Source organism: Anneissia japonica, unplaced genomic scaffold, assembly GCF_011630105.1.
Source record: "Anneissia japonica isolate Jap-2015-1 unplaced genomic scaffold, ASM1163010v1 scaffold284709_len978187_cov192, whole genome shotgun sequence".
Classification (NCBI taxonomy): domain Eukaryota; kingdom Metazoa; phylum Echinodermata; class Crinoidea; order Comatulida; family Comatulidae; genus Anneissia; species Anneissia japonica.
In genome coordinates this window covers 762,918-776,677 of record NW_022757342.1, presented here as the reverse complement: position 1 = coordinate 776,677, position 13,760 = coordinate 762,918, and the positions used below count along the sequence as shown (strand labels likewise).

Here is a 13,760-nt window from a genome sequence, read left to right as displayed (position 1 = left end):
ATGCGTATATGCCTCTTTTAAAAAACCGTAACGTTAGCATTTCTTATAAAACTAAATACAATCTATTGTTATTCAGATCGTAATTGTACTGTTAACAATGTTTAAAAATAGAAACAGTTCAACCTGGGAGGCTCTGGTTAGACCTACAGTTACGTTCTTATATTATTCTAATGTATAATCATAATGTAGCCTTGTCTGCTTTACCTCTTAGTTAGATAAAATAGCTAAATAGAGGCGATATCATCATTTATCGATAAATCGTTCATCGTTTGTCACGTTCAATATCCCCTTTTGTAGAATCTGTTGTCAGAAAACTTATCATGAAACACTCATTAATTGTAGCATATACTGTGCACGAAACTGTAAAATAAATCCGAAGGGATCGGAATGCAACAATAAAAATTGAAATTTATGATTAACGCTTTAGAATAGTTACGGTTTGCTCATATGTTTGCTCCATGCCTTATTGCGCGTGTCCATTTCTTCTTACATGAGAGCTACTGAAGTATCATTACCGTTGATTATTTTGGATGATTAATATATTATGATAGTAATCGACGAGGAAGAAAAAATAAAACATAAATATATCAAGACCTGTTTCCGATAAGACTAGACAACTATGTATATCTAAAGCCGGCTGCAAACTGCACCGACGGTTTTTGCCAGAGAACGTCGCAACGCGATGACTTAAATCGACACTCAGTAGGCGGGCGGCGATTTTTTTTTTCGTGAAGAGCCAAGCATAGGGAAACATATAAAGATCTCTGATTGGTTTGGCTAATGATAAGATGAAATCATCGCACAAGTTGGCACAAGAGTCAACCAACTCGCACTCGAATACGGATACGGTGCGAGTGATCTCAAGTAAGCTAGTACTGTATAGGTTTGATTCACCGATTGCAGACTATGGTTTTCTCAGAGTAAGTTTTCACTATTATTACTGCATACGTAACCCACAACGATCAAGGTGAAATTGTAAGGAGGGATGCATCTCATGACTTTAACTAGGCCCAGTTTAGGCAAGGCCTACCCTTGGCGTAGTTGGAAGATGGACCTCACTCCTATCCCATATCATCAATCATGATGCAAGAAAGATCAATGCAACACTTATACACTAGGCCTAGTTCGCATGACAAGTTCGCCTTCTTTTTTCTGAAGAAGTACCTAGCAGAGCAACCTGTTTAAGGCCCAAATAGTCTATTTTTCCTTTATTGCTACACCTCAGTACTGTAATATAATAATTATTAATAAATAACTACCCTACTACCAAACTTTACTACTACTACTAGGGCTTAGACCCAGGCCTATTGTCCACAGCTCTCCAATACATTAAATATTATAATTATAATTTTAAAATTATAATGTTATACATGACTAACAGCAAACTTGGCAATGTGAGATGCCCCCTTTCTTTATTATTCAGTTGCTTAAATTATTGGTTGTAATTTTTTTTTTTTTACCATTTTAATTTTTTCTATTTTGTACTTTTATATGATGTTACAACATTTTAACTGTCTAGTCTTTTATTATAGGCCCCTATATATCCTTTTTTAATGAATATTATGTAACACAAGTAACATGCAATTTGGTCAAAAATAAAATGCAATTTGGTATTTGGCCACCTTATATTATTGTTTGAGATGTGATGTTTAAATAAATAAAGTAATATTTTTAAATATCAACCAACCTACAAATAAGTAGCAACCCAGGTTTTTTGATTAAAAAATTTCTTCAAACTGCTGCTTGTTGTTATGTCATGGCATAATAAATGGAAGCACAGTACAGCAAAATTAAATACTTGAATCTGGTGTTTTTTTAGGTCCATGAAATGATACCACAGAGTGGGAATTTGACCTTTTGGGGTGCTTCTGGATGGAACACTGACTGATAGACATTACTAATAGCAGAATGCAACCATCTCATCACTACCTTCAACACAGCCAATTCCAGATGAATGCCTAACCAAAATACATGAGCAAATGTACAAAGTAAGAAGCAAGATGTTGTCTATACATGTCAAAATAAGTTTAGAACATTTAGGAAAGACACAGTTGGGTAATGGAAGGTTGTGCGAAGAGAACATTGCACTGAAAATGTTCCACTGAGTACTTCTTCAAAGCAAAAAGAAAGAAAGTCTCCCGTAACCTAGTGTATACAGAAAATCAAAACCTTGAAAAACTTATTCTTTTAAGTCAAAAAATGTAAATTACACTCTTGCCAAATAATAGTAATGGTTTAAACAGTACCACTTCGGAAAAATAGATATTGCATTATTTATTTAAAAAATAGATAAAGTTTGTGATTGTACTAATGGTCACACATATGCTTTTCTGACTCTTCTGTACTATTATATTTAATACTGTATTTGTTAGCTTATATTTACAAACACAATTAAGGGTTGCCTTAATTTATTAGCAGTGAATTATCTCTGTTAATTCACACTTTATTATATCATTTATAAGCTGGTTTTATTATTTATAATTCGAGAAAAAAAGAGAACAATAAAGAAAAATAACTTAACAGATTTAATATTATTGACTATTTTATAATTTACTTGCTTCAATTGTTTCAGATGTGCAATTTTGTGCGAGTGTAATTGCACAAGGAGAGAGCAATATATATACTGTACAGTAGTGAAGAAAGTTGACTTTCCAGCTTAGATTTATACATTTAAAATACAGATACAAATACCAGCAATATACGCTATATGTTTAATAAAATAGACACCATCAATAAATAATATTCATACTGCACAGATTCAGAGGAAGAAAAGATAAATTGAAATGGTGCAATACACTAACTTTTATTAATAATTATTCTTATATTACTGTTGCTGTCGTGAATACTAAATTTTGACAGCTTTATAACTATCACTATACACTATTTGTATATTGTTTTTGACTACCATTAACAGACATATAGACAGGTAAGTAAAGGAAAGACTTTTCGAATAATAATACTGTGCCTTGTTTTGTGAACTTATTTTTGTAGAAGCCGTCAGGAAGAATTATTTAGCAAAATGATTTTACCAAAAGCAAAGTGAAGGACAAAATGGAAATAAAATTTTCATTGATGAATTGAAACAAGTGTTGTAATATATGAGATTTATAAATGCATTAAATTTAACTAATTTGTGGATATTTCAGGTGAGTGAAACACTTTTATATTTTTCTAAAATTTCTATTTTTTGTCGGGGAGGGTGCGTTAACTATTCGAAATCGCTATTTAAACAAGGTACAGTATAACATATCTTGCCTAAAAGTCTACTAACTCTAGGCCTACTATAAGGCCCTCTATGCAAACGACCTCGTTTGTACTCATAGTAGGCCCTACTACAGTGTTTTCTAGGCCTATTGGTAGCAGTGGGTATTAGAGTTGTATGATTAGCGGTGACTATGGTAGCCTACTAAATGTTGTTCCCAATACTGTAATCTGTTTGACCCATAAAAATCAGGCTTACTCGGCGCGTTGTATGTGCATGGATTGTTTTGTTGGCGTGTATCGCAGCCGCATTGCTCCGACGAGTGTGCGAGATATCTAGCGACTGTCAAACAAAAGTGCGATTATGTCATCTTATCATTAGCCAATCAGAGCATTTTATGTCTCCCTATGCTTGGCTCTTCACGAAAAAAAAAAATCGCAGGCGGGCGTCGCGTCGGAAATCGCTAAGGCCCGGTTTTCATAGAATCGCTACACAATCGCTACAGCGTTTTCACTGCATCCTTGCACTACGCATCTGTTCCCCCGACTCAATCTGGAACACTCCTTGATTCAACTGACCAATCAGCCAAAGGAGTCGGCGATAACGTGTAGCGATTTTTATGGAAACCAGGTTTCACACCACAGCAGAGATGGATTTGTCGGCCGACGGTCGTACCACCCAGTGTGTACTAGGCTTAACCAAAACTTGGAGTGCTTTTGCAAATATGAATAATGGATGGTTAACTCCAGACAGTTTGGTTAAAAAGCATCAAGGAGAGGTGTACATAACACTTAAACATGACCGCTAGGCTAAAGCCTCTAACTAAAATAAAACGGTTTTTACATAGAGTTTGGTACAAATAAAATGCTTAAAACGATTGGTTTTGGCTAACACGATTTGAAGGCGCTAAGGCAAGTTGCATTGTGATGAAGATACTTGTATACAGTATTATAGGCCCATTGAATAGGCATATGAAATAATACTAAAAACAAGCACCATGAATATCTTATTATGTAATAATGACAAGCATTTTTAAAGCGCTCTATACAATAAAGTTTTAGAGCACTACCAGAATGTACCATAATATAATTTAAAAGTATGATTTCGGAGATCCCGTTTTGTCGTTTAAAGCGCTTAAGATGAGGGTGTATCAATAGTAGGTTTATATAAGGAGATAGTAAAACTTATTATTAGTAAGTAATTTAGATTATAAACAATAGTAGATCGATCTCATGACGGAATAATAATCATAAAAACAATTCTTTTATGTATGATGTTTGCTAAATTCCTTATCTGCAAATTACCACCAACTAAAAAGACCATCAGGAAAAATAGATTTGGAAAATTTTATGCTTGACTGTTTTAAAGATGAATATGAAGAAAACAAAATGTATGGAAAATATCGATACCTAGGGGAGTAGGCACGATAGCTTGAATTGAATTAAATATTACGTGACATTATTGGCCCGATTGGCTAAGCTATATGTAGTTTTAATTGACAGAATCGTCCCCCTTGCAGTTGAGGTAGGCCTATGTTTTCTGGACGCTTGGTAATTGGTTCATCCCCATCATGGAGCTATCGTTGACATCATGAAAATCGATTTTAGTCAGAGAGTGGTCATTGGTGAATCTTAATCAGAGCAAGGAAACTGTTTCTTTGCTCTATGATCTAATGTAAATGACCTGTATGTTGTTAATGGCACTTTATGAATTACTGAAGTAGCATGCATCGTGTGACAAATTGTGAAGATAAAATCGATAATGTGTAGCCTAGATGTGTTCAATGTGAGCTAATTACAGATTTGCATGAGTGGCGCCATGTTCGTAACTTTTGATACTATGATCCTCTGTACTTATAATCTATAAAAAATGTATATACACGCAACCGGCCTCTGGGCCACGATGTGTACCGGTAGTGTGCTTTTGACGTGGCATTTACAAACAAAGAATATATACAGTAGTTTGTCACGAAATAAGATCATTGATTTAATAACAATTCCAGCAACATATTACCATCTCACAGGAGTTTTTTGTTTGTTTGTTTGTTTTTTTATGTAATACAAGAGCGACCGCTCTTGTATTGTACTGATCCGCGCGTTCCTTGACGCTTAAATACGGTAGGCCTACAGGCGCAAGTTATTATATTGAGTGTTTTTGGAAGAGCTAATAAAATAGAATTTTAAGTACTTTAGAACACATCCTTAACCGACCGCGCCATCCATGCAACGTCACTGCCCAATTGATGGTAATGGCAGTAATATACAGTCCTTGCTGAAACCCCTCTTGTGTTTTGTAGGGGTAGGGGGAACCCTGAGGTCCAATTTCAAAAAAGGGCGATGAAAGTTTGTTGGAAATCACCTCTAGTTTATGATGTTCTAAATTTTCTGCACGTCCGGTCAAAACTGGCGACGCTGGACGCTTTTAAAGTTTGGGTAACAAGAACAAGAACAGCAGTGCGGCTCTGGGGTCAGCACCTTGCGCAGACCCAAAAATATCTTGTTTGCCTATGCATATATATATATATATATATTCAATCAAACAACAGAGACGAGGTGGTTTATTTGCCACAATTAATTTTAAATAAATATTCACAAACATTCAAATTGGCGTGATGAATTTTATGGGTTTTGTTCGCTAGAGGCTTATGCTATATCTGACGTGTCGTCGTTGTAGCATTGATGCGTTAGTAGCAGTGTAGTCACTGTGTTGTACGACGGTCGCACGACCGTCGGCCGACGAATCCAGCTCCTCTACATGTGAGGGCTAGACGACGCAACGCCGTCTGTTAATTGTCGGTGGCAGTCTGACAGATCGTCGTTAAAAGCGATTTCTTGGATGCGCGTCGTCGCGTTGCGTTCTCTATAGAGGCGTCGGCTTAAAGTGTGCTAATGAGCTATTTCTGTCGTATACACAAGGCTAGATAAAAAATTAAAAAAAAGATGGCTAGAAAGATGTTAAGCCCTAGCAATCTGATGCAAGAAAGCTCATCCAGCTGAGAGAAAGCCATTTCAATGATGGAATTTCACAATTTTTTGATCGACTGATGGTACGCCCGGTAAGCAAAAGGGGTTGATTTGCCAGGAAGATCTCATCCACAACGTTTTCCAAGTCGAGTTAAGAATGTGTGCATAGTGTAGTGGGTTGTGTGCTAAGAATTTTGTCATCAGCATAGATTAAAATGTATAATAACATTGACATGTAAGTCATAATGTAAATAATGCTGTGATCAAGCAGAGTACCTTGAGCCTGGATTGATATCGTGCACCTTTGAAGTTTGACCATCTAACATAACTTGAATGCCTATCAGAAATAAATGAGTTAAAAGAGACTTTCAGCAAAACATAAGTCTTAAATTTATTTAAAAGTCTTCAATGCCAAACTTTATCAAAAGCCTTTCATATATCCAGAGTAACAAGTGTCGAGTCTCCTCTATCGAAGCCGTTCCGTCAAAAACAAGGATATCAGCTGATGTTTCCTGTGTAGAGTTTTTCGTGGTCTGGATGATCAGAGTGAACATCATTTAGAAGTTTGTTGCCTCGAAGATGGTTGACAATGACTTCACATAACAACTATGATGCGCCAAGTGTAAATTTAGTATTTAACACAATTATTTATATATAATTCAACTGCTTCAGATATCTTGGTAATGATGAGAAGCAGGCTGATAGGACCGTAACTTCTGGGGTCAGACTTTTCTCTTTTCGTTTATACCTATATATATAGTAGGTATTACATTTGTATACCGAGATATAGAATAATTGTTCTTTATGGGTTTTTTTTTTTTTCAAACTGAAATCTCATTTACTTAAAGGCACTACACCGCAGAACTATATTCTAAAAACCACTGTTGCTGCACATGCGAGATCATACTATATTGAAGTGTAATAATTAAATAATTGCCTTTGTTTCATACAATGGACACGTTTATACATTAGAGGTTGACGCGTTCGCTTAAAATGACGCATTACCATCAATATTTGTTTCGCCCAGCACAAATATTTTCAGAATTAAAGTGTTCTATGTATCTCACTATTAATGCAATATCCGATGCTAATGGATGATGCTATGCATAAATCTGATCAATTTGCACAGTAATTTTTGAACAGACATGTACTATTGATTAATTATTTAGATAAACGCAATAAATAGGCCTAATTATTGTCATAATGAAAATTGTTAATATTAATTACTGCCTAGTTGAATAAGTGACAATAAAATAGTGGATTCATAATTCTTATTATAGATAGGCCTAATAACAGTAATTAAATATTCCTCAAGCCTTATTGAAAAATTTAAAGATATTTCGCAAGCAATAAAAGACTAGTCATTTTCATTTATTTTATTTTCTTCTCAATAAATAGTACAATAGAACAGATAGAACAGCACAAGACGGAAAAATTTACAGCATTGAAGATAAGAAGCTTCCTTCTAAATCACTTTTTAGATTCTAACTAAATCACTTTCTAACTTGATCTCCTAGAACACTGCGACCGAACACCATTATAAAAAAACATATAAAAATATATTATACATTTCTTATATATACTACTCAAAAAGGTATTCATATAAAATAAAAATGTTATTGGCCTATTTATTAGAGATTAGAATATGTGCAAAAATTTGGAGATCTATTGTTTCAGACAGAATAATGTCAAATGTCCTAAAACCTCAGGAATGTCTTAAAAACTTTTATTTTAGCAAAAAGAGTGAATAAATATTAAGGTGATCAGTGTTGAGCATTGATTATAATACAATATGTTTACTAATCAGTTGATAAATATTGTTACATCAGTTGATATTATGATAGCTACTATTAATGATTAGTATATAGGATGTTATTTTGTATACAATGCAGAAAACACAGAAAAAATTGAAAGACATATCATCGAGATGGAATTGAAGGGGAAAAGGGCGAGAGGAAGGCAAAGGATGAAGATGCTTGATTGGATGAAAGAAAAGCTGAATGTGAAGAATGATGTAGAGCTTGGGAATATTGCGAGAGATAGAAAGAGATGGAAAAAGACAGGACAGACACTGACAGACAATCCATGAACGCCTACGGCATAATATGCTATGGTACACGAAGAAGAAGAAGATATAGGATAGGTATACCAAGGATATAGCTTTAAAAAAATTAAACTCCATCTAACAGAAAATAAATTGAGCTTTTAATTTTTATTTAATTTAGAATGCAAATTCTGCTTGCTCTTCATTAATCGAATACCGGTACATTTTACTGATTTAACTCTTGAAAAACGAGTAATTCTATAACTTTTCCAGGGTTAAGAATCATTCTCCATTTCCCACTCTATTCATAGATACGGTAAATAATATACTGAAGATTTCTTCAATTGGAGATCAGAACGACATAGTATCGTCAGCATACAACATAATATTTTAATTCCATCAGAAAGTTCAGCAATAAAAAACTAAACTAAAAAAGTAGGGTCAACAGCAAATAATTAGGGAAGCTCACCTTGAAACAACTTGCCAAGTCAACAAAAGAAGAAAACCAATGCCATTAAGAACTACAAAACCGTATCTGAAGTTTTGTATAAAGAGTAGAGTGCCTTCCCTAGTCAAAAACACTACTATAATTAAACACAATTCATACCCTCGTCCTCACACACTATTTTTACGTAATATTGGAAAACCTATTGAATTCAGATTTACATTTTGATTGAAGTATAATACAACAATTATATATAAATATATATATATATATATGTATATATATATAATTAAGTTTTGTTTTTATTTGAAAACTGGTGTAAGGGCAATCACATTCTGATTAGCATAAATGGCTGTACTGATCAGCAACATACGACATACACGAATACACCATTTAGTTTAAATATTCAAGTACATCTCCACATGCATATACAGTTTTCTATATACAAAGTACCGGTAACTATTTTGAACATTACATTGGAACGCATGTAACTTGAGTCCTATATAAGTTGTCCCTGAAAATATTATATTTTTTTAAAAAAATCAAAAAGATATATTGTTTTTCCAATCAAGACTATCTTAATGACACGCGTTACGTTACGTGCTGACTGGAGGTTTCATGTATCGTCTCGCATTTGTACAACAGTAACACAAATATTTGTTAAAATATGTGTGGTACGTGCGACTACGTATGTACAGAACGATTGGGTTAACACAGGAGTTCATATGAGAAAATATACCAAGAACCTGTCCCAATGCGTGTAAGCCAGGCCAGTCCAAAATATACCACATCTCATTGTGGAGAGCAACTTTAATTAATATATTGAAGAATGTTATTGGTAACCAACAAATCCCAAAAATGACTGCGATCGCAATAACTGTGGCAGCTAAGCTCTGTCGTCCTCTTTCCCGTCTCTGTCGGGACACCGAATCATGATGAACACTATTTTCCTCACGACTGCTTGAACCTCCAGCCGACATTTCACTGTAGTCTCGAACCAGTTTCCTAGCCATGGATAAGTAAAACGCAACAGTGATAATCAGGGGGATAATTATGAGTGCAATTCCAATCATAACCTCGTATGCAATCGCATATGATGTTTCAACGGGCATATATTGGCAATATGTTTTTCCTCCATGATCCATAATTTTAGCGAGAACTAAAACTGGTATTGAGCAGATGATAGCGCAAATCCAGATAGTTGGTACCACGATTTTTTTCAATTTTAATACAGTCATCGTTGTGTTTCTGGCGGTTGCCGATGCAAAATATCGTTCTGCACTCAATGCAGCAATTGAGAGCGATGATACTGCGATTGTTATCACTGAACATATGCTTGCCATTTTACAAGAAGCGACACTGTCGAAGATAGTGGGGTTGAACGTGTGAATGATTTTAATCGGGACGTTGAATAGAAGGAAAATGAGATCACCAACCGCTAAATTACATATTAGTGTATTGTGTCTTGTACGCATTGATTGGTTGGCAAAAATAATAAGACACAAAGTACCGTTTCCAATTATACCAATGATGAATACCAGTATATCTGGTATGATGAGGATCACTTCCAATGTCGTCACATGGTAAGAGTCTTCTGTGACGTCGTCGCTGACGTTCAAATCATTCATTTTGATTGGCAACAACCTAAGAAAGACATAGATAAAACAATTTAGACTAAATTTCAGAAAATTATAATATTTACCCACATCATGAAGTCAAATAATTGTAGGCTTAAAGGCCTGTTTATACTTCAACGATAACGATAACGATAAAAAAAAGCTAAAAAGCGATTGTTCATATAGAAAACAAAAGAAATAAAAGTTTTTACACTAGGATGATTCGATAACGATTTATCGTGTATACGATAACAAAATATTTTAACAAATCAAATCAGATGACGTCATAATCATTTAAAAACGATAACATCGTTGCTACTACTACGATTTTAATGTTTTCCCATGATTATGACGTCATCTGATTTTATTTGTCAAAATATGTTGTTATCTTATAACTGATAAATCTTTATCGAATCGTTCTAGTGAGAAACTTTTTTATCGTAATCGTTATCGTTGAAGTATATACAGGCCTTAAGCCGGGCACTCCCTGCGCACGACGGTCGTCGGCCGCGCCGAGGCGATGCTGTGGGGAATGCAACGCGACGACGCGCGCGCAACAGATCGTTTTTAATTGACGATCCGTTCAGACTGCTACGTACCAACAATCAGCAGACAAAGTTGCGTTGTCTATCGCTCACAGGGAGCGGAGTTGGATTCGTCGTGCGACACTCGTACGACGCGGTGAGTGCCCGGCATAACAGAATTCAAAAACTGCAGAATGAAAACATTTTTTTACGAAAAACTACAAGCCGAAGCAACCTTGATTAAGCAGCGGTGCATCGCGGTAACTATGCAGCTATTTTGTTTTGTAGAGTATTTACCAGTTTTCTATTCGACTGGTCGTCTTCGTTCAGTAGGATTTTACCACTGCGGAGGTGGGCGTGGTTTAACGAAGAACGACCAGCCGAATACGGCCATTGTAATGGAGATTTAGTTATCAAAACGAGCGCCGGGTTTGGAGGTGGTACAGCTATGTATATCCTGCAAAATATTGTGTACGATGAAATTAAAGAACCTGACAGTGTGGATGTCGAATGTGTATCTATACTTGTCAAACAACCTAATGGAACAATATTCATTACCTCAATTTACCGACCACCAAGTGCCAAAATTCGCTTCTTTACTGACCTTGAAAAATGCCTCAACTTTTGGACTGATATTTCACCTAATGTTGTAGCCTTAGGAGACTTCAATATCAATGTACAAACAGTGTCCAATGATTATAATCACCTGAAAGATCTAATGGATATTTTTTCCTTATCTCAACTCATCACTTCAGCTACAAGGATTACAAGTACTTCAGAATCAACAATTGATCTCATACTTACGAGCTGCGAACACATACATAAATATTGCTGTGTTTATCCGTGTGGTATAAGCGACCATGATATCATATATACTTGTCTGTCTGCAAAAATCACTAAAATAAATCACTACTCAAAAACATTTCGATCATTTAAACATTTCCAGGAGGAAAAGTTTCTTGACGAGCTTGAGCAACAAAATTGGCAGAGTGTCTACAATTATTCTGATGTTGATGCTGCACTTAATTCCTGGAACTGTATTTTCACCAATGTCTGTGATAAGTTTGCTCCATATGTAACCAGACGTTTTAAGAAAGACTTACCTAAGTGGGTACAGAACAGAACTGATATTTTTAATTTATTTCATCAAAGAGACATTTTGAAAACTAAAGCTTATAAGACTAAAAACACTACGGACTTTGACAACTATAGGAAGATTAGGAACCTGGTTACTAAAACCTGTAGGGATGCTAAGGCACAATACTACAAGTCTCACCTTAATGATTGTAAAGGCAACACTAAGAAAATTTGGAGTGGTCTTAAGGATCTTCTTCCCTCTAAAAAATATATTTGTCTTCCTCATTCTTTTTCTATCAATGGCACTGATATTTCTGATTCACAATCTATTGCTAATTCTTTCAATTCTTTCTTTGCTAATATCGCCTACAATCTTTCATCTCAAATTAACTCCTCTTCTGTTCCTGATCCAACATATTTTCTTAGTCCTTGTTCTGCTCGCTTTTCCCTTGAATACATAGATGAGGAATTTGTTCTCACAGAGTTGCGGAAAGTCAATCCCAACAAATCATCTGGTCTTACAATATCGATGGAAGACTCCTTAAAATTGCTGCTCCTATAATTTCACCACATCTAACATTCATTTTCAACCTTTCTTTGAAAACTTGTTGCTTTCACTCTTCATGGAAAAGGGCTAAAATTATTCCTATTTTCAAATCTGGCAAGAAAAATGATCTTAATAACTATCGACCTATATCTATTCTTCCTTATGCTCCAAAATTATTAAGAAAGCAGTAGCTTCACAAATATATACCTACCTTGATTCTAACAAACTTATTTCTCATTTTCAATCTGGATTCAGACCTAAACACTCAACTCTTACTGCACTGACTACTACCCTTGATTCATGGCTTCATGAAACTAACAATAAAAATCTTACTGGCACTCTATTCATCGACCTTAAAAAAGCTTTCGACACTGTTGAACATAATACACTAATTGCTAAATTACCATATTTTGGTTTCTCTCCTCTAACAATCACCTGGTTACAAAGTTACCTTTCTTCTAGATCTCAGCATGTTCTTTTCAATCACTCATTATCTTCTCCTAGTCCTTGCTCTAATAGTGTCCCTCAGGGATCAACATTAGGCCCCCTCTTGTTCACTATTTACATTAACGACCTGCCTTTAACACTTACTAACTCTGATCCTAATGTTCATATCGATATGTATGCTGATGATACAATAATTTATTACAACAATACTTCTGTTAAACTCATTGAACAAAAACTAAACTCTACCCTTCATCTTCTATCTTCATGGTTAAAATCTAAAAAGTTAACTCTTAACATTCAAAAAACTAAATCTATGCTACTTGGTTCTCCGCACAAACTAAAATCCGCTAATAACAATCTTAATCTTCATCTTGATAACCATCCAATTCTATCCGTTACGTCCCACAAACACTTAGGCGTAATTATTGATAACACTCTAACATGGAAGTCTCACATATCTTCTCTTTGTAGGAAACTTAACTCTATTGTCTATCTTCTTGCACGAACCTCACAATTTACTAATGATTCTACCCTTCAAATACTTTACAATTCTTTGTTTCTCTCTCGCCTTGACTATTGTTGCTCAGTTTGGGGATCAAAATCTACCTCATATCTAAAGTTCAGAAGATTTAGAACAGAGCCATTCGTATGTTATTGAAACTTCCTCCTACCACTCACCTTACTCTTACTCATTTCAGATCTGCTAATACCCTTCCCCTTCAACTCCAATTTCAATTTCAACTCTACTTTTCAACTTTACCACTACACGACAAGGGCAGATGAAGATTTCTTTCCAGGGTAGCGCGAGGGAGAACTGGGGTTAAGTGAGGGTTATCTTACCCCAAACCCCTCCCCCTCAAGCCGGATTTCGTCACTATAGCTCTTACATTTGTAT

At 35.2% G+C, this 13,760-nt stretch overlaps 1 protein-coding gene across 1 annotated transcript in view; it reads right to left on the bottom strand.

The window, feature by feature from the left end:
• Window positions 1–8,075: 8,075 nt before the first annotated feature.
• LOC117124699 (endothelin receptor type B-like) overlaps window positions 8,076–13,760 on the bottom strand; it is a 16,148-nt gene continuing 10,463 nt past the window's right edge. The window contains exon 2 of the mRNA XM_033271038.1: window positions 8,076–10,298. Coding sequence (XP_033126929.1) covers window positions 9,251–10,282 — 1,032 coding nt within the window. The 5' untranslated portion in view covers window positions 10,283–10,298 and the 3' untranslated portion in view covers window positions 8,076–9,250. The remainder of the gene's footprint in view (window positions 10,299–13,760) is intronic.